The 26552-nt window shown below is 36.5% G+C and overlaps 1 protein-coding gene across 3 annotated transcripts in view; it reads right to left on the reverse strand.

Annotated features, from left to right (window-relative positions):
* HTT (huntingtin) overlaps window positions 1-26552 on the reverse strand; it is an 80576-nt gene that overhangs the window by 26719 nt on the left and 27305 nt on the right. For all 3 annotated transcript variants that reach the window (XM_059845272.1, XM_059845271.1, XM_059845273.1), the window contains 24 exons: window positions 25782-25845; window positions 25281-25381; window positions 23850-23996; window positions 22709-22829; window positions 22405-22481; window positions 20078-20229; window positions 19485-19687; window positions 18498-18624; window positions 17693-17820; window positions 16923-17033; window positions 16301-16378; window positions 15615-15838; window positions 15093-15171; window positions 14798-14959; window positions 13846-13901; window positions 12902-13050; window positions 12096-12232; window positions 9989-10105; window positions 8506-8628; window positions 7742-7980; window positions 6299-6441; window positions 3242-3449; window positions 1608-1749; window positions 179-358 (listed from right to left, as the gene is read on the reverse strand). In XM_059845272.1, the coding sequence (XP_059701255.1) occupies window positions 179-358; window positions 1608-1749; window positions 3242-3449; window positions 6299-6441; window positions 7742-7980; window positions 8506-8628; window positions 9989-10105; window positions 12096-12232; window positions 12902-13050; window positions 13846-13901; window positions 14798-14959; window positions 15093-15171; window positions 15615-15838; window positions 16301-16378; window positions 16923-17033; window positions 17693-17820; window positions 18498-18624; window positions 19485-19687; window positions 20078-20229; window positions 22405-22481; window positions 22709-22829; window positions 23850-23996; window positions 25281-25381; window positions 25782-25845 (3268 nt within the window). The remainder of the gene's footprint in view (window positions 1-178; window positions 359-1607; window positions 1750-3241; window positions 3450-6298; window positions 6442-7741; window positions 7981-8505; window positions 8629-9988; window positions 10106-12095; window positions 12233-12901; window positions 13051-13845; window positions 13902-14797; window positions 14960-15092; window positions 15172-15614; window positions 15839-16300; window positions 16379-16922; window positions 17034-17692; window positions 17821-18497; window positions 18625-19484; window positions 19688-20077; window positions 20230-22404; window positions 22482-22708; window positions 22830-23849; window positions 23997-25280; window positions 25382-25781; window positions 25846-26552) is intronic.

A 26552-nucleotide genomic window follows, 5' to 3' on the forward strand; every position in this document is an offset into this window, starting at 1 on the left:
AATGCTGAAGTTGCTAATATAAGGTTCACTGTTTGCATTTTTAAGTAAGTGACTTTAAAAATAAAATTACAAGTTGATAAATGACCCAGAAATGTCAAACTTTGCATACTTATCAGTTAAACTTATGCTGACATGAAGTGACTTTATTCTTTACAAGAAGTCAGAAAGTTAAACTTACAGCTGCAAGATTCTCACAGCGTGACTGGATGGCCTGGATGAAGAGACCACTGGCTGCTGAATTCCTGTGAACAGCACTGATAAAATCTTGTACTGGAGGCTCATGGGACAGATTAATCAAGTCTTGAACATGATTCACAATAAGCCAGGTCAGGTGTTCTGAGTCATGTAGGTTTTGACACTGAAGGGGAAAAAATTAAAATTTTATTGCAGTAATTAAAATTCAGGTTTTAATTACTAAACATGACACATAAACATGAAGTTTCTCATATATAATTCTGGCAGCTATTTTGAAATAATGGCAAAAAGAGTCTACATCTTAATACCACCATCATTATTTTTACATGATAAATTTTCCAAATGTTTTGCTCTTGTTGCAATTTAAGGTATTTACCATGAACATGCAACTTATTTTTCTAAAACCACTAAAAAACTGGTTAGAAACAAGTAAATTGAAAAGGTTGATTCAAAGATGCTGCTTTTAATGAAATGGGTTTGAAATAAACATACACACAGAACTGTCTTGCAAAATGTGATTTTCATTTAGGCTTCTTAAAGATTTCTTATTACTACTGGCCTTTAACGCAAAACGAAGAATTTCTGGAAAGCAAATCCAAAGAGAACTGTCAACAATTAATGTCAAACCTCTAAAGGCTTGTGTATATCAACAAGCAGTGGAATGCAACAGGAAAATATCTGTAGAGTTAACCAGGCAATGCTGAGAGCTTGTACAGCACCTCAGTAAAGAGGTTTTGGATGATTTTACCTTGGATGACCTCTAATCAGATTCTAGTGACTGTCCATTAGTACTTGAAGTGCTTCCTAAACAAAGCTTTCTGTTCAGTAGAACCTGAAAGGAATGCAGTTTCCTTACCTCAAAACTGATCTGAGGTGCAAAGCCAACTGCAATACCTCCTGCTACTGAAAACTCACTTCAAAAGATCCCAATGAACTAAAACTCTAATATTGAGGCAGCAAAAGGCCAAAGTCACAGAAGTTTGCTTTACTGAAGAACCAAAATGGAAGTTAAAATGTTAATGTAAAGCTTCTTTTCTTATGGTTTCGAGAGGAAATTTGTTGTCTCCTGGACACTGTGCACTGCTACTGATGTTGGAAAGTCTGGAACTACTTAGTGTGCTCCAAGCACCTCCCAAGTAAGGGATGTGATACCCAGAACGTAATTTTATTGCCCACCAGGTAAACTTCACAAGTCAAGAGAACTCTCAGTTCAGAACAGAAAACAATGCCAGATGAGGTCATATCTAAGCTTACAGAAGCACCATCTGAAAATAAAATTACTAGTTTCACAGACCTTCATTCTTCACTTAACACACATCACTTTTCAGTTAACACATATCAGTAATAAATGACTGTCAGCATCCTAAAATAACTCAAAACTGTAGTTATAAAAGTCATAATTCAAAACTTACAACATAGTCACAGAAGAGAATGAGTGCTCCTCTTCTCACTATCTCACGATTGCACATGCCACGCTTTGATTCCAGGTCGGATTCATCACTGTCTCCAGATATATGAGGACTCAGCAATTTTGTAGTAGAAAGGCTGTGTCTCCTGCAAAAAGTACATTATATTGTTGTTATGATTATTTTCTTAGTATGGCTACTGAAACATGAACAACCAAAGTGCTTGGAGTATCCCAGCAATGTCCTTACATGACACGTCTTTCCCTGTAAACTTCATTCAAACATTACACTTCCTTGAAGTGGACACTTTGCTTTCCATCAGATCTTTATTTAACAATTGCAGCATTGCTTATTACTTCTTCAGACAGTCTAAAGAACCAAATGATTTCTTTAAAAGAAAAACACGGACTGTTGCATCTCTGGTAGGATAACAGAACCTAATACTCTATTTTCTTCTCAAACCAAACCAGTGTTCTTGAGCACTTAGTCTAGTGTCAGATTAAAAGTGATGACCAACCCAAAAAAGAGAAGATACTGGTAAATAAAAAAAAAAATTACTGCTATTTTATCTCATAGAATCATTAAAGTTGCCTGTATAATCATCAAATCGAACCTTTAACCTAGCACCACATCATGGCTCACCACTAGGCCATATGCTAAAGTGCCACATCCACACATCTTCTCAACACTTTCAGAGATGGTGATTCCACCCTTCCCTAGACAGCCTTTTCCAATGTCTGAGTAGTTGCCCTGCTTTGCTCATAATCCTGGTAATTCCATGTTTCCAAAAATTAGAATAATCTATTTCCAATACATAAGGTTGAACTGAAGCAAGAATCTCACATTTGTGAAAGTATTGATGCACTTCAGGTGTACAGCAAGACGAGATGCACAAGCACCAGAAACGTCCCTCAAGTCACTTGTTCACCTCCCTCTACATTTAACAAAGAGGAATACCCACCCTCACAGAAGGTCCCTTCCTTACCCACCACGGACAAATCATTCCAATGCCTGACAGGTGGGATAAACTAACTTCAGGCCAAGAGAATACCCATTTTAGAACCAATCTCCAAATCTCAGACAACCAGTGTTAAGTGAGGTTATTACAGTGCTCGATGCTAATGAACCAGCAGGGTTCTAGTACCATGTTTTGACAGTATTTGGCAACAGACCAACTGAGAACAGATAATCCTGTAGCTACAGTTACAGCGATATAATCAGATTGTATTATCACAAACACAACAGTGTCCATCATCTCCACTGGCTGGTTATTGCCTAGAAAGTGAAATATGAGGTCTCCATATAAACATGAAACACTGAGTATTTTGCTGTAGTTATTTCCACAGTTTCAATTAAAAGTAGTACAAAGATGAAGTTTTCTTGCCTTAGAAGTGGAGAGATTACCTGGCAGCTTTTCTGAGGAGCAACTGAGTGCAGGACACATTTCCTTACTTTGGAAGTCACACCAATATCAGAACAGACAATAGGTACACACATAATTAAATGCAGAACTACATTTTATAATTCAAGCAGCCCCATTCAATGACAGGCTTGGCAGAAAGCAGCTGGATTGTTTTAGTATCATTTCAGAAAATATAATTATATGAAACACACTACTGGGGAACAAAAACAAAACTTACTTTGGGGTTTGATGCACTTCTGACCACCAGTTGTAGTTGGTATAATTGACAAGAAGCAAGATGTGACACCAGAGGAGAACTAAAGAAGGATGAGTGGGAATCATGGACTGTACAAGATCACTCAGACTTTCAAGTGTATAGAAACTACCATCAGATCCATCTCCTGTAAAAAGTCTGGTGGCTGCAGCTGTGATTCTTCTAAACATCCCTGAAAACAATAACATGTTAGAGTAAAAAAGCTCGGGTCTGAATTCTGAAGTTTTAAAATTATTCAGGGTAGAATTTCTGCAAGAAAGGTGAATTCTAAGCAGCTTTACAAATTTAAGGTAAATGATGAAGTTTGTCTAAGGGCAGTGTGTAAACCAGAAATTACCAGCTCTCACATTCAATAAATAATGTTTAGATAGGTTTCATGACAATTCTCATTAATCTGATACATGAAAACCTTAATTAAACTTAAAACTGTCACCTGTGTACCAGGATTAGTTTGTTGTTTGTAAATTAAAACACAGATGTCCTGCTTAAGAACCACGAGGTAACTACTACTCTGCATGTTAAGGAAGAACACCTAACAGTATCCTACTTCAGAGGATGGCTTTCCAAACACATTTAGATGAAACTAAATTTATTCTCTTTCATCCAATTTCTAAAGTGCAAAAAATAAGTATTTCTGCCATTACCCTGAAAATGTAACACTCAGCAAAAAAGCAGAATTTTGCTTTCTGAATGGGTGATTCTCTGTTTGTATGCCAAAACAAAAGCTGGGAAGAAAGAAATTAGAAAATGGTGGGAAAACAAGGAAAGTTGTCTAAAGGTACAGGACATTGGGTTTCTATGAGAAGATAAGATCAGGGTTAAAAAAAAAAAAAGTTTCTTCAGAGTCAGTTAGGAACCAAGAGCTAATCAGAATAATGAAGGAAATCTGCAGTGTTACTTGCTTTCCTTGCCAGACATACGGAAGAACAAAGCTGTAAATTCCACAGCCATGTGGACCCATTGAAGCTGCCCCCAGGACTGACAAACACACAATGTAAATAGCAAAGAATGGGAAAAATAGCTGAGTCTCAAATCTCTGGTTCCACTTATTAGCAAAGCAGTGCTAGCCCCATTCCAGCTCCCTGCATTTGCAGAAACTGCACCATCTAGTGACTTCCTACAGTCATAAAAACCATTGCATGCTCATCCTTTTACTTTGTCCATGCCTTTTATTTCTAACTTCAAAGGAACAGACTGAGAATGTTCACTTATAATCTAGTAGCTTCCTACAGTTGGAAACACAGGAGTCAGCAATGCTCACATTTTGAAAAAACTGCAATGGGTGAGAAGACAAAGCATCCAAGTAGAACAGTGGTTAGAAATGACAGAATTCAGCCTATGTTTCCACACACAAATTGCTGTAAGCTACACCCATAGTTAGGAGAATATAATTTAAAGAGAAAATAATTTTGGAGGTTCTAACTGAACAAAAGAAAAGCATTACAAATTCAGGCAGTTAGTTAATCCTCAACCTAAATAAATATGTTATGACATGAAAATACACCCAGATGCCTGAACAACTTTTCTTTTATTCTGTTACACCATACTGGTACTAGTGGTAGTAATATACCTGAAGTTATTTGTAGTTTTACATTAATTTTTAGAGATCATCTAATCCACATATCCCAGTGTTCTGCATGAGTATTTGAATATTTGATTTTAATTTTGCATGAGAATTTCTACATAATTCCTGGCAAGACTCCCAGAGCAGCCTGGAAGCCAGTCACAGCAGCAGAACTAGCTGAGCCTTCCTTTCAATTATTCCCAGCTCCCACTGTGGAAGAACCCACTGCCCCAATTTCAGTCACCAGCTTCACTTTCTGATTTCATTGCTCCTAGCTTGACACCATTTAATCACTTTGTGCCAAAACACCCTGGTGTAAGTTATTACAAGATTTGATTCAAATATTTCTCCTAAACATAAATTAATATATAATCAAAATATATACTTTTATAATTACATAATTTCATTTAATAAAATAGTATAAAAACATAATAAAATTACTACTGTAACACACACATGGGAAGAGAACTGTCACTCTGTATGTCCAGAGTTCTGGGCCCTAAAGCACACCTAAAACAAAGATTATTTTGTGTTTCTTCACACACACCCCTGGAGTCTTTGCACCAAAAAACCCTCAGTTTGGAGAACTCCCATTTTGCAATCCAAAGCAACACAGAGTTCCTTGTCCCATGTCCCCAAGGAAGCCTATGAAGGACTTGTGTCAAGACCTTTTAAATTGCAGACAACTAAGAATAAACCAAGGTTGCATTTCAGCTGCAAGCTGAAAATCAGAAGGCAAAAAGGGCAGTCATAGCAAAGAAAGAATAAAGAAAAAAGACAGTCACAATAGTACTACTATTCAGAAAATAAGTCTAAGGAATCAAGCTATGCACTAAGGAATTACCAAAGTGGTAGGCATTGGGCATTCAGCAGAAGAAACCTGAGGGAAAATTCCCAAACCTGAAGAAAGGAACTCAAGACTGGCTAGGTGGAAAAGCGCCACCTTTCAGGGTTTTCTGGGGTGGTTTTTTTGTTTTGGTTGGTTAGTTTTTTGTTTGGTTTGTTGGAGGGTTTGTTGCTTGTTTGTTTTATATATTTTTATTAATTATGGCAAAAGCCAGGAACCTTCCTCGTCAGGAATCTGAGCTAGTGGTCAGTGACTCAGTATTTTAAGCAAGACATACCAACCAACCTCTAAACTGAGATAAAATGTGAGAAATACAGCCACAAATTTGGAATGCTTTGTGTTTTCTGGACTGAAAAATTTTAGACAGTTACAAGGAGAGATGGAGAATAGCTACTTACACTTTGTTCCACAAAGACAGTTGAAATGTGCAAAATGTTCCCTGCATGCATAAAGCACCATGTTTGGTAAGTTCTCTATATAGAGTAAGATATAACATCTTCAGCACTTACATATTCCTTCTCAGTAGTTCAATGCTTTTTTGAGTTGTCTTGGAACTTAAAAACCACCCTAGCACTGCATGCTATGACCTGGGCAACATTTCAAGTATTACCTGATTTGAAGATATGTATTAAGCACATAAGCAGTGTGCCCAGCTCCTGGCAGTAGAAAGTATGTTGCTGCTCATTCATGTCCACTTTTAATTGCTTGGTAACAATATCTTCCAGTAGAATGCCAACCAGTTGTAGTAAGAATCTTGAAAGAAACACACATACAATCAATAGGAAAATTATTAATCTTTCAGAAAAAGATGAGGTTAGCCAATGAGACTTTGGTTTGAAAAATAAAATACAAAGCTCTTGTCCATCCATCCTAAATAACAAATTAATGCTACAGAACATGTTAACCTAAAACAAATAGTATGCTATATGATCACAAGCAGGTCAATAATTACATATTAAATCCAGAATATCTCTCATCAGCTACAGTCACAGTAGCATTGGCCCAATTCACTTACAAAGCAAATATTCAGAGTGCTGTGGTGTCTTTACAGTGATTTGCTAAAAGTAATTGAGCTAAATCAAACTAAAAGCAATCTGTGACGGTCACCACAGCTCAGCTAAGCAGGGGTAATTCAGCAAGGCACAGTAATTCACCTGTTTACCTCACCTCATCTATCCACATTCTACTACACAGGTTCTTTCTCAAACCTCCAGCTGGGACAACGTGTGGTGACAGAAGAAGCACCAAAAGAAGGCATTTGAGGAAAGCCATGCTTGCTCCTGGCCATAACCATGACTCCATTACTTACATCACTGCTTTTGGACATAAGGTCACAGTATGGGTGTCCAGAAGACCCTCTTCCCTCAACCAACAACCCTCAGAGTGAATTGAATGACATGAAACAGCATTCTATTCCTATCTGAAGTTCCCTACTCGAGTAAAATGTTATTATTTTCTTAAACAAACAGCTATATCTAATGCTTCCCACCACATTAAAACATAATGCCTTAATGATAAACATTATGTCAATATAAAACTGCTGACATCTCTCCATGCTTCTTTTGCCTGAATTTTCTTACCATTCAAGGACATCAACATGGGAAGCCAACTAGGCAAAGCTGGGTCTTAAAAAAAAGAAAGAAAGAGCACAACTAACTCAATAGATTTGAATCCCACTACTGCCAAGTTTCTAATACAGAACCTGGGCTTCCACTTAAAGGGATGTTACATCATTCAGTCCCCACACAGAAAGGAAGGAAAGCAGTGAAGTTTCTGGACCTGGTTTTCCTAAATCCAGGATCCACTCATTTTATCAGCTCTATTGGGTCCTGAGAAGAGGCACAAAAACAATTCCAAGTTTTAAAATCTGCTCAACTTCTCCATCTCTCTCTATCTCAACCTCCTTCATCCACACACACTTGTCCCATATCAACTTATTAACAAACTTGATTCCATTTAGATAGAAGTTTTAAATGTGTTAAATATTGCCCAATGTACTTGCGATTTCTCAGAACTCTTTACCTTTCCCCAGGTTACTCAAAAGACAGTGTACCTGGAAAATGTCTCTTCAGGTGGATATTTCACCTGTTTGACCTCAGTGCGATCCTCTGGTGTGGACATGTTATTTTCTCCACATCTCAGTCTGTTGATTGCTTGACATGAAATCAAGTATGGTGAGAAGGAAAGCTCTTGTATGCGGGATAGAACGATGTCTTCTGTTGACTGTGAAATCAGAACTCTAAGGATAGCTAAAATTCCAGAAATCCACAGCTGGACAGTGCTCACTGATGCCTAACACAAAGACAGAAATACAGAAGATTGAATACTTTTGAAGTTAAATGACAAAACATAGAAAGGCACTAAAAAATTAGCATTTTCATTAACTTGTAAAAAATCAGACCCTTTTAAGAATGGAGCAAACCAGAAGTAAATTTTAAGTTCAGATCTTACAAAATGCTATTCCTGTGGTAACTGTCAAGCTCATATTCCATGGTAAACAATCTCTCAGCTATAAAAGCATTACTAATACTTGTGTAAGAAAAATGTAGTTTACCTATTAAATTGCATTCTCTTTTATTGTAACAGTACCTTCCTTTACATTCCTGATCCTCAACATACAAAATGAAGGAAAGTAATTTATTAGCAGAACACTCCTGTATCAAGTGCTCCCAGCTGGTAAATCACCTGGCCAATTTGTTCCCAAATTCTGCTGCTGGTATTTTAACATCACTTAGCAAATTATTAAAGAGAAACACATTCTCTTTTGTTTTGCATGAAAGATAGCAGATTCTCTCTTCTTTGAAAACAGCAGCTTACCATTGTTTTAGGAGTAACAAACATACTCCTTAATAGCATGTCCACAGGGCGAAGGGATGAAGGGGCCAAAATTTCAAACAATGTGTTCAATACTCCCAAAGCATCATGAGAGTCTATATGCATCTGTGAAAGAAAAAAACCACAAAACTAATTTCTAACTGTCCACTAAAGATAACTTCAACACAAAATTTACACTCTGTGTTTTAAACATTTCTGTAACAACCTGTAATAATGCTCTTTACAGTACAAAATTCAGAGCAACCAAAAGCTATGAAAGATAAATTTAAGTTTCATTGCAGGCCTTCCTAGACATGAGTTTTATAAACATGGACAAAAATCTGTCATATGAAATCCAATGTACATACCACATATATTTCATTTGGAGAAATAGGCCTTATTCAGAGAAAGAGACCAAAAGACTGACTTGTCATAAAATTTAGAGACTTTTCTCCTCCCTGCACATCCTACCAGGTTTATTTATAGACTGCAATGCTGGTCACGATTAAACTTAGGCAGGTAACTAGGAGAAAAGAAACCTAATCATCAGAAAAGTGAACAGCTACAGTGTTAGGACAGCTTACTTGAACAGTTTTCTAGATAAATTATAAAGCAATCAACTGCAAAAAGCAAAGGACTGGCTCACAAATCTAGATGACCCTATCCTGCTTACATAATTAAGATGATAATGTGCAGTCACACAAAACAATCAGCATTTCAGCTCTGCTCTAAAACTGTTGTCTGATCCTGCCCACTCTCCCCAGACATGAGATCTCCTCCCAGGATTGGGGAACTGCCACCATGGAGCAAAGAGTATCTCGAGCTAAAGCACCTCTGCTATGGAGACAAGCTGGGAGAGCAGGGGCTGTTCAGCCTGGAGAAGGCTCCTCCAGTACCTAAAGGGGCTACAAGAGAACTGGAAAGGGACTTTTTGCACAGGCAGGTAGTGACAGGACATGGGGGAATGGCTTTACACTGAAAGAGGGTGGATTTATATTAGGAAGAAATTCTTTACTGTGAAGGTGGTAGGGCACTGGAATAGGCTGCCTAGAGAAGGGATGGCTGTCCCATTCCTGGAAGTGCTCAAGGACAGGTTGGATGGGGCTTTGAGTAATCTGGTCTGCAGTTAGACCCACTGTAGCCATGAAAAAAATAATTCTGACATTCTATAAACATGGGACCACCTTCACACCCTTGAGTAAGTGTTCTGATATTATCATATATCTAAGAGAAACAGAATGCCCTTACTCTGGAGACAGTCTTGATCACACTGCATGTACTTCATGCACTTAAATATGAACTTCATCACCCAAAGACTTAAGCTTACCTTGCAGCAGTTGTTTTTTCCATATATGGCTACCACAATTTCAATAAAATTTGTCTTCATATAAAAAAAGGAAAAATCGAATACTCAAAGCCAGTATTGATACATACATTACAGCAATTATTTAAGATGTTTACAGAATTAAAACTATGATAGAACCACCTGTTGTTTTGCAAGCATTGGGAGAATGATGTCAGCTATTTGCCGAGACAACCTCTTCCATTTGTCTTCATTTTCTTTATGACACTGTTGCAATACCAAGATGAACATTTCTAGCACCTGAGGAAAAGTAAAAAATAAGTAAACACCCATACTAACAGAAAACATTCCAGTAATATCTTAGTAGGAAAGAACATTCATTTCAACCACATACCAAAAAGACAAAAGTGAAAAAAAACCCCACATGAGAGAGTTGCACATTTTTAAAACCCCATTTTCAGGTTAAAAGCCTGTTCTTAGTAATGAGTTTTTTGGTGTGGTTTTAAAAAAATTTTCCAGTTATTTTTATAACCTAGAAAAAAAATTTTTTGCTTTGCACTTTTTAAAAGGGTATTTGTCAAAAGACTACTCAAACAACTGGAAAAAGAATCACAAATCTAATCACCACACTACTTACTCAACAAAAAGGGGAGGAAGAAAGAGAGCAATTTTCCACTTGTATACTCTGTCTTGACTCTAGCTTCATTAAAGTTTAAATTTGGTCAAGGAAGCAAAACAGAATTTTTATGGAGCTCATCCACCTGAGATATGTCACTTTCACATAAAAATTTTAAGAGACAACATAATGGAGCACACCAAGCAAGGAGCACTTCTGGTAGCTGGATGTGTTACAGATTTGAGGGTTACAGAGACCACACGATGAAGGATGGGCAGACAAGAGACACAGCAAGCAAGAATGTTAATATATGGATTGGGAAGGGGGGACAAAATAATCTGTTTCAGGAAACAAGTTAGAGCACTTGTAAAGCAAATTCAGGTAGTTCACATTAGGGAGAGGGAGATACCCAGGTGACTTTCTTCCCAAAAGATTTTCTCAGGAGAGGAGATAGGAGCAATTCCAGGCTACAAAACTTAACTCTGGAGCTCCATGGGTGGCAGCTCCAATGTAACAGAAAAAAGTTGAAGGCTGCAGCTCTGGGAACCTCTCAAATGTCCAGGGAAACCACTGCAGACCATCCCAGCCACAGCCAGGGAACAACAGAACAGCCCAGGGCTGGTTTATACATATTGCACCAGCAGAATGGGGTAGAATAAGAACTACAAATGGGATGGTGTGGGAAGGGGGAAGAGCAGTGCATGGGTGGTCTTTAATAGGTTAAGTGTGTCAGAGGGAGATCTGCCAGCAATTGCAGTACCTTATATAACAAAGTTATTCACTATTTCACATCATGTGTCTACAGAGTGTCATTTCATACAGTTATATTAGTCATTTTATGATTATAAAACTACAAATTCAAAAGAAAATGTGGATACACAAAATTACCCCAATCTGAACACGCAGTTCTAACAAATTATTTTGACAAGATGTACTGACTTTTTTCAGAAAATACAGTGCTTACATTAGCATACACCAGAACTGCATTTTCACATTAAGAAAGAAAGGCACATTAGGTTTGTTAAGCACCTGAATAAGCAGTAAGATCCCATGTTGATCATGACACTTCTCTTAAAATTACTTTTATGTTTTTCTTTAAAACAAAGTGTATTGACAAAAGTCATTGTTACACTCCTACAAAGCAGAAACATGTTTTCCAAAGTCTGGGTCAAAGTAGTAAGTCATAATAAATACCTAATTACCAGTGTCATTACCTTGTTCAAGTAAGTGTTATTCAAGATATTGTTATAGCACAGCAATACCTAAATCATCTCCATGCAGCATCTTTCCTAATTTTAAACTTGTCTCCTTCTCCATTTTACTCCCATTCTTTTAAGTTTCTTCTCTTCCACCAACCTTCTGTTTATTCTGTCTGCAATATAGCCAAGATCATGATCCTAACTGGAGCTTTTTAGTTTTTTTGTTTTCTAGGCTTGACTAGGAAATTCTACAGGTATGTTACTTGACCTGAAATACTAATTTGTAGTGCAGAACCTTTCCCATATCCTTAAAAATCTTTGCATACTCTCTCTATAAGGAAAGATACCACAGAGAGTCCAGCTATTCCAGTTTTGCACAAAAACTCATTAATACTGCCTGAAGCACTTTCAGCAGTCACAGCAATGTTACCCTTTCACAGACCACAAAGAGGGACCCCTCATCCTCCTCTCCTACCTGATGGTACTGGATAAGTCTCAGCAGCATTGACACTACAACCTCCTTCTGAGTTTCCAGCTCTTTTCCAGCATCAGCTTTATTTGTTCCTCTTAACACAAAGAGATCATGAACAATGGGTTGCAGAGCTGGTATTGCTGAAATGAGATGCATTTGTTTTAGTATGAGACAAATCACTCCTGAACAGTGATTTCTTGAACTAACAGTTCAGTTCCTAGAAGTAAACTGGGTTCTAGTTCATTAAAGGTTTTACCCATACCTAAAAATCCACAAATCCCATATTTATCATGCATAATGATGGATATTTTTTTACTTCTTGTAGAAAATTTAAATTATAGACACTTTTTACTATTCTTAGAGAGCTAAAAAAAGGTATTTTTATAAAGTATTTCTCTGAAGAACCACTGGAAAGTATAAGAAAGATGCTTCTACTTAAAGGCTGAAAGTAGAAGGAAAGGGAAGGGGACAAAAAATTAAAATCAGAGCTTTGCACATACTGCTAAGTTGTGAACTTATTACTGAATAAAGTTTCAAATAAAAGCTTTGTTGCAATTATGAACAATGCAAAATGTGGGGCAGCAGTGTTAGTATGATATATTAAATTTCCTGAAGGAATTAAGTGAGAAGTATTTCATGTCTTAAAAGTTAGGGTCTTCTGGAACACTCAGTATGATAACAGTTTTCTAGAGCTTAGTAGTCAACACTGGATTTACTGCTGAACTATTACTAATAAGGGTTGTTGACTTTTTTCTTTCTTTCCTTTTTTTTAATAGCTTTTTTTTTTTTTTTTTTTTTTTTTGAATTACCATGTGTAACAGCTTTCCTCCCACTGGCCATGATACCATCACACAGCTGAATGATCTTGGGAATTCCAATTATTTGTTTGGAATGATATCGCTCATAAGACAGCAACACCAGGAAAAAGAAGATATTAGGAATAATTGCCTCTGACTCCCTGAAAACAAAATAAAAAAATTCAAGTGTCAAGTTTAAATTGCACAGCTTTGTTCAGTAAAACCTATCTTTTTACAGTCAAGGTTTTTTTGCAGAATATGTTGTTCTGGTTTCATACAGTACTTCTGTAATTTTTGTGCCCTATTCTACAAAACAGGTTTTTTCCCCAGGGATTTCTTTCAATCTTTGACCATTACAGTTACTAATATTATAACATACTGTCTAATGCACATTAGATTATTTCTGTAGAACATCCACAGAGCAAAAGCACAGCTTCTCTCTCTTCATTAAAACTCAAGTGTGAGAAAAACCAGAAATGACAGTAAAAATTTCACTGCCTTGCTTATGACCTATTAGGTCCTATACAATGTGTACCAGGTGACCAGAGTACATATGGATTTACTCCAAATCCACAATAGGAAATAGCTCTCCCTTAAGCAATTGCATCTAGCAATGAAATGCTGATTTCTGGAAGCACAGCTTTGGCAGGGGGGCCCAAAAGAATGGGTTTACATACCAAAATGGAGAAACAAAACAACACAGTTGAAGATTATTATTATTACTATTTTCTATTTTACTTCCTGACTTCTTCAGTCACATGGAACCTAACATATCTGAAAGAGTTACCATTGGAGCCAGAGAATAAACGAGCACATTGCCCAGAACTCTTCCCTTTCTCGTAAGGCAGAAATAAGCAGTAAATCTAATCCCTACTTGTAACACATCACTAATCTGTCTTTCAGAACAAGACAGTTGCAAACCCTCAATGTTCAAAGTCTCTTTGCCAATTCCATACCTGAACTGTCCTACTTCAATGTATTCAAACTGCTTTAGCACAAATCCAATAAACACCTAAAGAGAGAATAAAGTATGCATCAGAACAGAGACATTAATTTCCATTTGAAACCATTCTGACAGTTATAGACAGGCACTGAAAATCATTTGCACCATGTTATGAAATGTTCCCTCTGCAGTTACAGAAGATGGAGAAATCTGTTGAAGCTTATTACAGCTTGCATGAACTTATGCCACATTTAACCTGTAGTCTGTATATTTTTAAGTATAACCTCATCTTTCACTCATGAAATACAATATTTGAGATATTACAGTCAAGAAATTAAGAATCAGCCAAAAACTGAGATAAAATCTAAACCACTTATGCATTTAAAATAATTATCTCTTTATGAACTTACAGAAAACTTAAGTATTGCAAGTCACGTTCATTTATAAACCTGAAAATCACTGTAGTAAATAAAACACTTCTAAGTAAACCACTTAAATTTTATGTTACAAATTCCCTGCTTCTATGGACAACTACACAGATTACTGTATTTGCCACTAGCTCCCCTCACTGCCATTAACATCAAACAATAGCTGTCACCCACAATGCTCATTACCAGTGATAAGGAAGTCCATACTATCAGTATGGAAGAAGGTATTTCCATTTGTAAAGGAAGTTTTATTTATTCAAACTGACTGTATTGTCCACATCATTTTATCCTAAAGTCCATGTCATGAGCAGCTCTTAAACAGTTGTTACAGAACCCAGAAAGTCATTTACATGCAAAAAAACCCCCAGAAGTCTAAAGCTATTTGTGGCTGAGGGCTGGCAAATTGAGTGTCACCCTCCTGTAAGTCTTCATTTTTAGTACAATGAATGGACTGCTGGAAATATTTTTGCTGCAGGTGTTAATTGAGCCTGCTGGTGAGATGTGTATGACAATTCACAAATGTGGTGAGGTACCAACCTGATCTGAATCCAGGAGACAGTAGTTAACTCGCAGCTGAACCAGTTGAGCAAGCAAGTCTAGAACTTGTCTCTGCAGCTGTACCGACGTTGTTGTTGTGTATTGTTTCAATGCTTTTATGACAAGGGGTTCAAATAAACGAATGTGATTGTGAATAGCATTCTGTAATAGAGAGATTTTAAAGTAATCTAACATCTGAACACGTATCTGATTCAAAGCCAAATTAGTTGTGAAAGGAGGAAAACTGTTTTAAATCTAAGGCACAGCTCTTTCAGGAGAACACAGATACAAGTACCTTATCAGCACGATGTTTTGCTGCACTGGAAATGCTAGTTTTCAGCTGTGTAGAAACTTTCTGCAGCACATCAAACCATCTGTTACAAAAAAAATACAAAAAACCCCCCACACATTAAAAACAATACAACAAATATAGTGTCCTTAGATACATTTTACTGAGCCAATGCCAACTTCTCTTAATCTACTTGACTGCTTCAAGAATCTAGTCTTTGCTTAGTTATCCTTCTGCCTTTCGTTTAACATACTGACTATTTGCTGTATATAAATATTAATAATATCCTATTAAATACAAGCATTTAAAATTATTATGCTTTTAAAAAACTTCAATGATATCCATTTTAATAACTTAACTTTGCTTTGGAAAAAACATGTTAGTGATAACTGCATCCAAGATGTGCTCACCAAGACAAGTTACTTTGCTTAAGTCTCTACTTTCAAGTTACACAGCACAGCAATAATACTCACATTTATGAAAACCACTAAGAACAGTGAACATTATGATGTAAGGGAAGGAAGTTACCCTGAAGCATCGTGCTCCTGCTCAGCCTGAACCATGTTCCTGAGACTGGCATCAGCAAGGGCCTGTGTGAAGTGTGTGTAAGGTGCCATGAAGCAATAGTGGTAGAGACCAGGCCTCAGGTTGGAGGAACCCAAGCGCTGAGCTTTGCCCTGAGCTTTGCTGGGGTTTGAAGACAAGCCATCGTACTGAGAAGCCAGATTTGTCCCAAACAATGTTTTCAATAACTAGAGAAAAAAGTTGGAAGAAAAAGAAGAAAAGTTACCATTTCAGGAAAGAAACCCTTGACTTGTCTGTCACTGTAATTAACCTTTGAGGACTTAAACCTAAATATTTAATTGGAAGCCTGCAAGAAATCCATCACTAAGGGAGGCAGTTCTTTGCTTTTTAGGGTTTTTTGATACTTCAGCAAACTGGCTGAAGAACACTTTCGTAAGGTAGGAAACCAGCTTGTTTTCTGAACATCAGCTAAAATAGTTTTGTGAATTGGAAGCAGTTCAAGAGGAAACTAGTATCAAGTTACAGAACAAGTCGTGGAAAAGAAAGAAAATATGCTCTGTTTGCTCCACCTGGACCCATGTTTCTACATACCACTTCCCTTACAAGCATGGCCATTCTTAGCATCCAATTGACAGCCAAAGGACATCAGGATTAACACTCATACAACACCTACAAAAATAACTCCTTACCTGCTGTACACACACTGTTGCCATTGTTGGCTCTCTGTTGAAACATGATTTTAGATATCCCAAAATTTCTTCTACACACTAGAAAATCAGAAAAACAATGCATTACACTGTGGGTTTTTTATCATATAAAACATCACGGAGAAAATGGGTCAGTAGCACAGGTTTTGTACTAAGTAAAAGTACATTAATTTAAGAGAAATCAAAGAATTAAAGAAAGAAAAAAGAATTCAACATTATCCTCCTAATCTTAAAACACTACAATGTCTAACACCACAGTTAAGGAGAAAAAACAGCAAGACACAGGAAAGAAAGGAGGGCAATAGGACTTCTGACATTTTGTATACTTAGACATATGAATACAGGGAATGACTGAGGGCAAACCATTTGGCTGGAAAGAAAAATCACCATGTGCAATTTAAAAAGCAAAAAATCATTGCAGTTTTCAACAGCAGCAATTTAACCTGGAGAATCTGCTTTAGCCCTTTATTCAATTTTGTGGAAGCACAACACTTCTAGGACTACTGCCCATTGGAAGGGGCAGTATGATATGGGCTTTCTCCCAGTCAGGACCATGGATACTGGACAAGTTAACTACAAAAGAAAAAATAAATAAGTCTTATACCTTTCCAATGTCCTGAAGAGTAGCAAGTTCCAAGATTTGAGAGAGAACATCTAAGGCAGACCGTAAGAAGCATCCAAACTTCTCATTAGTGTTCTGGAGATCCAAAGTAACCTGTTCCCAGAAATAAAACCACTTTACTGGACAAGGAGATACAAATTACTGGAAGAAGAGGGTATTGACACAAAATGATCTTTTGTATAAAATTTCAGTGGATTTCAATCAACATGACTGACAGCTTAGACTGCTTTATGCATTGCTGGAAAGGCAGGACTCCATTCTGAGGAAAAATAAAAGGGATCTTCTTGCTTGAGGAAGGCCTAGGGCATTGACAAGCAATGGAGCTGGATGATGCATTTCTGATAAACACAGCAGGTGTAATAAGGACACAGTCCTTGAAGTGTACATAGCAGATGATCAACTCTCTAAGGAATGCATCTTCTGTCACCTGAACTAATGACGAAAAAGCTTCCCCATCGTGAATAAAGTGCAGAGAGAACACACATGGGGATTTATTTGGGATTGCCAAGCCAGCAAAGAGTCATTTGGTACCAGCAATAATGACAGCAGAGAAACAACAGGGTGACAGTGCCTATTATGGGTTGTTGTTTGGCCAGTTTTTATTTGTGGTAGTTGTGATCTTTCTTTAAATTATTTTTTTGTATAAACTGTTTACACAGGTAAACAAGTGAGCTGACAGAGGCAGAGCCTGTTTAAAAGAAACAAAATGATCCAACCTCATTGCAGTCCCATCAAACAATATCATGCAGTACCTTATAATTAGCATGGGTTGCTTTCAAGACATCATATAACTTCAGGTATGATGGAAGATGATAAAAACTTCCCACTGAAGATGATTTACTTGTTGGAACAGGTCCTGTAGCATCAGTTTGCCTGGAAGCTTAAAAGAATATCACAGATTAGCACAATATGCCTTTTCTAGGCTGCTCATGACATGTACACAATATAATTAACTACATCTGCATTATTAAACAGCATGGTTTTTTCAATCCACATGTATATTCCAAACTGCAGAAACAAACTATGCACAACAGGAAAATGAACAGCATTCCAATGATCCAGCCTGCTGTGGTGAGAGAAATTAACCCAGAGGGCTTAATACTAAAGTACATGTACAATTTACAAAACTGAATTAACACCTGTTTCCTTCATTCATTACTAATGAAAAAAAAAGGTTTCAAAATTCAGAATCTCATTTACAAAAGCAATGTAAGTAACTCCTGCCAAAAGCTGGAAAGCAACTTTCAAACTTCTTTTAAGCAACATATGTGCAAAAATTATTTTAGTCAATAGCTGAGTAGATTCATAAAAAGTGAGGAAAAGGATTCAGCAGTGCTTTGGTTCTGAAAAGTACAGTTAATTTTCAGCTTACAGCTAATAAAAACCAAAACAGTCAAGAAGCTCCCGCCCACAGCTGCCTTTCCACCAATGCAGTACCCTGCCAGTCTCTTGAACTGAAACTCCAGAAAGGTTACTCAGTTTTATTTCTTCTCTCTCTGCCACAACCACACAGTGTGGGGCAGGTAGATGGAAGGGTTACAGAAGTGGTGTGCCTACCTGGACTTGCTTCACCACTCTTCTTAGGGCTCATTGGCACAGATGCCTGTTCCACAGGCTCCCTCTCCTTCCCCTTTCTCCGAATTGGACTAAGAGAAGGTGGATTTGTGAGAGAAGGTAATGCTGCCTAGAATTAAAAGAACCTTTATTAGTTTTGTGAGCCAGTTTTCTTCTATAAAAATACAAGCATATTCTTCTTTTGTTTAAACTCCCCTTCATTTGACTGTCACTTAAATTGAAATGTTTCAGGTTCAAGAGATGAATTCCTGTGTGAAAAGGAAACAGTTTAATATATTCTCCACTTTATTTTCAACTTCAGCATAGGCCAGTGAGATTAGATTTTCAGCTTCAGCATAAGCCAATGAAATGAAATTAGAGCTCAATGGCTACACTTCCATTTGATTCCAGTTAAAGGAGTGTCAAAATTTTATTCAAACATTTTTAAAATATGAAGAAATTACTGATCTTAACAATACTGTCTTACAGTTTCTAAATCAGTCTCTAAATACATATGCCTCAAAAAAATCTCAAAAATCCCCAAACCTGGAAGTACCTAATATAAGCTGTTTAAAAGTCAGAATATTTTACATAGGATATTCAGAAGATAAAAGTTATTTTTAGCCCCAAAAGGAGCTCAGTGCATTACAACCAGCCAACCAACCCAAAAGTCAACACATTTCCTAGAGTATGCCATCCAATACTTCAAGTACTCTATATACTCCTCACTGAATTAATGTTTAAGTGAAGTCAACAGGAATAAAAGACTCAAAATTTAGGGTTATATTTTAAACACTACAGAGCTAAAGAAAAACCTGTTATGTGAAGAAAAATATGCTTTTTTTTTCATGGTACTTGCTTTACTATACAGAGTGGAGTCATTATCAAGGAATTAGATACTTACCTATATCAAGTCTAAAATGTGAAGAGGTCTATAGCACAACAGTACTTAAGTCAGATAATTTTACTTTTTTTATTTTTAATATATACCTTTACTGCTGGACCAGGAGCAACATCATCCATCACATGTGCACAAATATTAATGACCTTCAGCAGATGAGAAAAGAGCTGTTCTACTAAAGTGACCAGAGCTCGATCTGACAGAGCTGGCCAGGGTTCCTCCTGCTTTGCTGCACCTTGGTTTGCATCTTCTTCAGCACTCCAGGGATTCTTTAAGCACTTGGGAGCACTTGCTGCAATTTCAGGAAAGAAAAGACAAAACTTGGAATTAAACACCAGAAAATTTTGAAGGCAGCTATGGTTATTGTCTCTATATGAACAGAAGTTCAATCAGAATTTCAAAGCCAGGAGTAGCTGCACAGTTTAAAACAAAACCAACACAATCTGAGTTCTTTGTACCCAGCTGGTACTAAGCATGCCTATCGACAACTGAAGGAAATTTGCAACTTAGCTACAAAGAAGCAGCTTCCTTTCAAATCTCCTGAGTGCAAGTTCCTTCTTTATTTCTTCTGCTTAATCTTGCAAGTTTTTATGGCATACAATCAGAATAGAGTGAGATATGGCCCTTCTAATCCTAATGGTAAAAATATTAGGACAATCCTACTTTTCTTGTTGTGCCTTACCTGCAAGCAAGTTTCCAGTCAAAATCAAAGCATCCTGATGTGCTGAGAGGTCCAGTGGGAACCAAGCTGATGAAAGGAGAGACAGGACCAAGCCAGCCATACCAATGGTGCAGCCCTTCTGACCGTCATCTGAAGAACTTGGCTGGGAAACACTGGAAGTTTAATTTTGGAATGTCATGATTTTTTCCCCCCTTTTGGCAAATTAAAAGTCTTGAGAAAACCGACAGTCAAGCAGATGGCTAATCCAATGAAATTAATTCTGTGCTACAAAAATACACATTTAACACTCAAATAAAACTTCAAAAAGCAATTTGTAGCAGAGACCTGAAAATATCCTGGTTTCTTTAAGAGCCATTACCTTCCTTTTAATAGCAAATATCAAGGCTATAGTGACATCTACTGATAAACTGAAGAATTCTGCATTTATTTGCTACCCACTACAGTCCTGAACTATCTTCAGTTAAGTCTTGTGCATATGCAAGGTAAGGACAGGAGACATTAGGTGCAGTATTGCAATGTAACAAGACAGTGCTTTAAAGTGACAAGAAATTAATTAAACAATTGCATTCCATCAAATCCTCTCTATTTTTTGAGTGAACACTATCCAAGATGGTAGTTTTCTGCTGTATTCTTTATTTTCCTTGACAATAATTATAAGACCAGATTTTCCCATAGAAATCAAGTTTAAGAAAGGGCAAACAGATCACCAGAAGATGTTTGGCAGAATACTCTGAATTATTACACACATCACTTCAAAGCTGTAAGACCTAAATACTTCAGTCTCTTTCAGAAAAAGACCTCATGTAACCTCTAAATAAAGGGAATCTGGAAATCTTTCAAAATATTTTTAATTCAAAATAATTAAAATCTTCTAATATAGTTACTCTGGTCTAACACAACAACAGGAATTTCAGAAAATTAAACTGACACTAAGTATAGCTATCATTCTGATAAAGCTCCAGAGGTAATTACAGTGCCTTCCTTTGGTTTTTGTAAAGTATTTTCACAGGCAACTGTTATTTATTCCACATACAGTCAGAAATCCATTACTTAATCCATGTTGAGCTGTACAGAGTTGGAATGCAGCAGTCCCAGTAACTTCTTAATCATAAGAACAACAACACTTAAGATAGGAAGGAATTTTGGCAAAATTCTCATGTTACTATCAATGTTATTATATTCTTATTATCCAGAAAAATAAATGTCTGTATCATTCCACAAAAATAAAATAACAGCCCAAATTCACATAAACACTGGCCAAAAATCTGTGAAGAAGCAATCAGAGGAAAGAGCAAAGGCTGTGTCATTGGATCATTTATAAATATTACATGCATCTTTAAAACAACATATTTAAGCTAGGTAGAAGAGAAGATATATTGATTTTATTTTCCGTACTGCTCACATCCTGAATTACTTCATTTGTTACCACTGGACCACACTTTTTATACTACATATACAGAGCACACCACAGTTAGGGCCAGCAAGGGAAGCAAGGGCCTACTGACAAGAAAAGCATCTGAGGGATGCTTGTTTTTTTGTGTTTGGGTTTTGGTCTTAAAATAAGACAAAATTTCCGAACTGAACAGAGTAAGAGACACAATGACAGCAACAAAGAAAATCAGCACAAATTATATTAAATCTATTTAAAAACCCAACAGCTCCCCAGGTGCTCATCTCCAGTAGCTACTTTTATTAGTGCTGTGCCATGTGAGCAGTAATCAGAGGCAAAATCAAAGCTTTTAGGCTGCCACCTGTACATTTTCATCCTGAAGAAACTCTTCAGAATGTAAGTCTTTTGGGCCTATCATATATTACCTATATTAACACTGAAGTACTACTATAGATACCCAATTTGCTGTTCCCACTCAGTGTGCCAAATGAGAACAATTTAAATGCATCTGACACTATTATAGCAGCCAAGATAAAACAGCTTCCTTGACCCACCATTTTTCAACACAGACATGAAACCAAGATGAAAATTATAATGTTCAAATTTTAAAGAGATACTACAAAATATAATATCCCAAAGATAACCATCCTTTCAAAAGCATGGAATATTTTCTCCTATATCACATTTCATAGATGCTGACTATATCTATCTTTCTGTAAGAGCAGTTGCAGTTAATCCCTGTGACAGACACCGTGGTTCCAAGGATGACAAATGCTGGCACTTAATACCCTGACAACCTGAAGCTATAATCTCCTGTATTCTGTACAAAGTTCTTAAAGAACTGCTAAGATAAACCAGGACTTAATGCCTAAGTAATTCCACTTCTGTTTCATAAATGTGACTTCCAGAAGCTCGATTAACAAAAGAGGGAACATACCCACAATGCCATCCCACACTCCAGGTGCAGACTGGAAATGTTGTGGAGAGAAGACACAAAGCTTCACAGCAGCCAAACTGAAAAGCAGACATCAAGAATCAAATTAGTTTCAGCACAGGCAGAGCTAGCAACACAGTATCTTAAGAGTGAGAATTAAATCCATTACTACTGCCATTTTCACAGTACAAAAGCCCCAAATACAAATATAGTCAGGAGATCATAAAAAAAAAAGCAAGCATGTAAAAAAGGAAATAGTCAGCCACCATAGCAAGAAAACTCAACGAAACTCATGTACAAAACTCACTGTAAGTGCTCTTGTAGTGGATATTGTCAGTGCATGGGAAATGGCTGCAATAACCCTTGAAAGGTTGTTTTCCATAGTGACATCTGTTGGACTTTGCAGCATATTGTAACCTCTGTATGCTCTGAAATAAAAACATTTATACCCACTAAAACATGTACTTAAAAACCCCCATCCCAATCAAAAATTATTAATTTTATTATTTAAATATTTAAGCTTAAATTACTAGTAAGTATTTCACAGACTGCTTGTAACACACAAAACCAGAAACAGTCTAAATACCATCTTATGTTGTTGTATTTTTGGGGTTGTATTAAGTGCTATTTAATTTATAAATAAATCCTCTTTGTTAGCAAACAGAAATAGTAAATCAACTGACCAACTGTTTCTAACTAGATACTTGAGAAATGACCACCAATTTAACTTTGCTGTTGCTCAAATGGATTCAACATTTTTGCATGCTCACAAAGTTTGGATTATTGCTGTAGAAACTCTATTTTCTATCCAGAATAACAGTGGATCCACAAAGTACTATTGCTTCCATACCATAGCATATATCTTAAGTGAGAAAACTAAGACCATATACCAAAAGGTATATAATTAAAAACTTTTATGACAAACTGATAGAATCCAACAACCCCTATAAATACATACAACTCATACTGTCTATAAGAGAAAAAGTACAGCTGGCAGCAAAAATACAAGATCACACTATCAAAACTTGAATTTATTTTTAAATTATAAAGGGAGTACAGCCTTCTGCAACTACAATCATTAAACAGAATGTGGAGATTTATAAACCTGGATCAGCATACCTGAAGAACAGTAACATACATACAATTAGTTTGAAAAGCTGGACCTGGTTTTATAATTAAATGGACATGTAGGGTGACTTCAGGATGGAGAGAAGAAACTATCTCAAAACAAGGACTCTCAGCGTGTGAGCACTCACCAGTAACTCACAGCGTATTCTTCAACCATGAGTCAGTTTCTGTGGAGCTTAAACCTACTACAGGTGCTCCAACAGACTAGAAAAGGAATTCATAAGCACATGGATTTGCAGGATTTAACTACAGCCTTAGACATTGCAAAGTGAAATTTGGGTCTCCATTCCTTTGGAAGCAAGGCCAGGCAGCAAACACACCTGGTGATAGTGCTCACTGCAAAGTGAGATGGGGGCTGTGTCTCATGCATGAGGAGTTTCAGGTAAACACTGCTCTGGTCTCGTGCTACTGCCACCACTGGGTCAGCCTGTCCTTGATCACAGTTATAAAACAGCTTTGGAACAAGTCTGAAAGAAAATTAAGTGTAAAAAAAGAAAAATTATTATTCAGATATTATTTAACACCCAGTTTAAATACATTTAATATACACTTCAGCAAGCTATATATGTTAATTACACATATCAAATTGTAAATAGCTATTACCTAAATTCATTAAGCTGATTTTATCTTTATATAACTGCTCTTCATTACAATCAAGGAGCTCAAGTAAAGAAAAGGCAACTGCTCCAGACATACATAATTTAAAAAAATATTTTAAGGAGATACCTCCCCATACATACTACAACAAACACTTAACATAGATTACTCCTCTCTTGCTGTTTCCTGATCTTCCCAGGTATTTTGCCCATGAGTATCTATATCAACTGAAAACTCATTTTTACATTTTTACCATCTGATTTCTATGCAGCAACACTGAAACATAAAATCAAATCCAGTCTTCATGAACAGTATTTTCAACTTATGTGAAAGTGAAAAGTTATTTTACACATGTTTTTGTAACCTCAGTGAGGGTACTCCCAATGAATGTCCTTACTGGATGTTTCGAGGGGTTTCTACAAGCTTGTAGTAGCTTTCTTGGGCAGGTTAAGTCTTTTCCAATCTTAACATACCTCCTGACACTAAGTCAGCACAAACATAGAAAAAACTTCAACTTGTTACCACTCAATTAATAAAATAACTCCATTTCAGAATCAAGTCCCTTAATAAAAGCCACGAGCTCCATGATGCAATAGTTCATGACTCCTCTGCTGAGCTGCTTTGGCAACATAAACACTTTTAAATGTCAGAACTTTTAAAGTTTAGTTGTCCTTTATTTGTTATTAGGAAAGGACAGCAATTAACAGCATGAAAAAACTAGGAAAGAAACCCCTCTGATAATAAAATATACCAGGAATTCAGTATTACATGCTCCCAACTTATTTAAACATAAAATTTAAGTCTTTGAATTCCAGTAAATAAACTACCAACTAATCCTTACCCTTTAGGGCATTTATCTGTACAGCAACTATAACTGTAGTAGGTTACAGCAAACATGTGCCAAAGTACAATTACCTGATCAGTCAGAATGATGCATGTTCCAGGTACCATAAAGATGCATTTGTTTCCCATCTCTCTTTTGAATAAATATATATACATGCATATATATATATATATTAAAAAAATATATGTATACACACACACACACACATTAAAAACACCCAGTGATTATTTTAGTTATAGGTACACATCAACATGCAAATATCTTCCTAAACTGCTTTTTCTCTTCCTATAAATGAAAATGTCACATGTACCTCATTAATGAAGCTGCAGCCACGTGTCTCACTCTTGGATCCTCATCTCCAAGCAGACTTATTACAACATTTTCAAGTACTCTCTCCTGAAGCTTTAACAGCTAGAAAATAAAGGAGCACAGTAAATAAAGTTCACTGACCATTTTCATCATTTGACCATATCGTTAAAGGAGAGTTAACAAGTGAGATTTCATCTGTCATACAAGCCTGCAAGACCATTTTTACCTTAACACTGTCAACCACATTCTCTAATAACACAAATGCCCATTTTTTTTTAAGTTAAAAGAGAACAAGCCACAAAACACACAAACACACCAGAGAAAAAGATATCTGAATCTCCACAGTAAGTGTATTCCCAATTGTAGTAAGTTTTAGAATGTGAATTATTTACACAAAAAACACAACAGCCATCAGTGTTGACAGAATTTAAAAACAAAGTAGTGATATTGCACTGGTACCTTAATCCAGAAACACAATATACTGATTAAATAATTTACTTACACCAGTATAATGATGAACACCTCTGTGCAAGCTCTCAGTCTTTCCTTCCAAGAAGTTGACTAGCCTATGACAAAACAGAATTTAGAGTACATTAGTTAACATTGTGTGTTATTTCTCCCTTCACTGCCCTGAGGGTTCTTTTCGTTTATTTAAAAAAAAAAAAAAAACACCACTATAGGGAAAATGCAAGTAGTAAACACTATTTGCAAGCTTTAGAAAAGGTAAGTTATTTGTTAACCTACTCTCTGGCTAGTCTGACTGAAGAAAAATAGTCCTTCCATTAAAAAAAAAATTCTTTAAAGACCATGATTATAATTGCATTTCCCCCCATGCACAGAATCATCAGATTCTTTTGAAAAGACAGTAACACATTCCAAACATCACTATTTACAAAAAGTCCACTTTTGTATGACTAAGGATAACTTCAAGAATTTTCATATAAACATCTTTTGCCTTTCAGCTTGGAAGAACCAATACAGAATGAGAGAAAGCAAAAAAAGAACAAGTCACATTATTTCAGTATTAAAAGAAACTGAGTGACTACAGAGAGCTGACAACAGAGCACATGTCAGGGATTTTCTCTTTAAAAACACACAAAATTGGATGGAAAAACTAAGATTCCAAATTATGTGGTCCCTCTCTGATCACATATTTACAGAAGACTTGACACAACAGACCAATGAACAATAAACTTCAATACAGTGTTACTAGAATTGGACTTGGTTGTGCAGTCAGTGGTAACTTGACAAAGGAATTCATATAGGATTGACT

This window comes from Haemorhous mexicanus, chromosome 4 (genome assembly GCF_027477595.1).
Source record: "Haemorhous mexicanus isolate bHaeMex1 chromosome 4, bHaeMex1.pri, whole genome shotgun sequence".
In the NCBI taxonomy this organism is placed as follows: Eukaryota; Metazoa; Chordata; class Aves; order Passeriformes; family Fringillidae; genus Haemorhous; species Haemorhous mexicanus.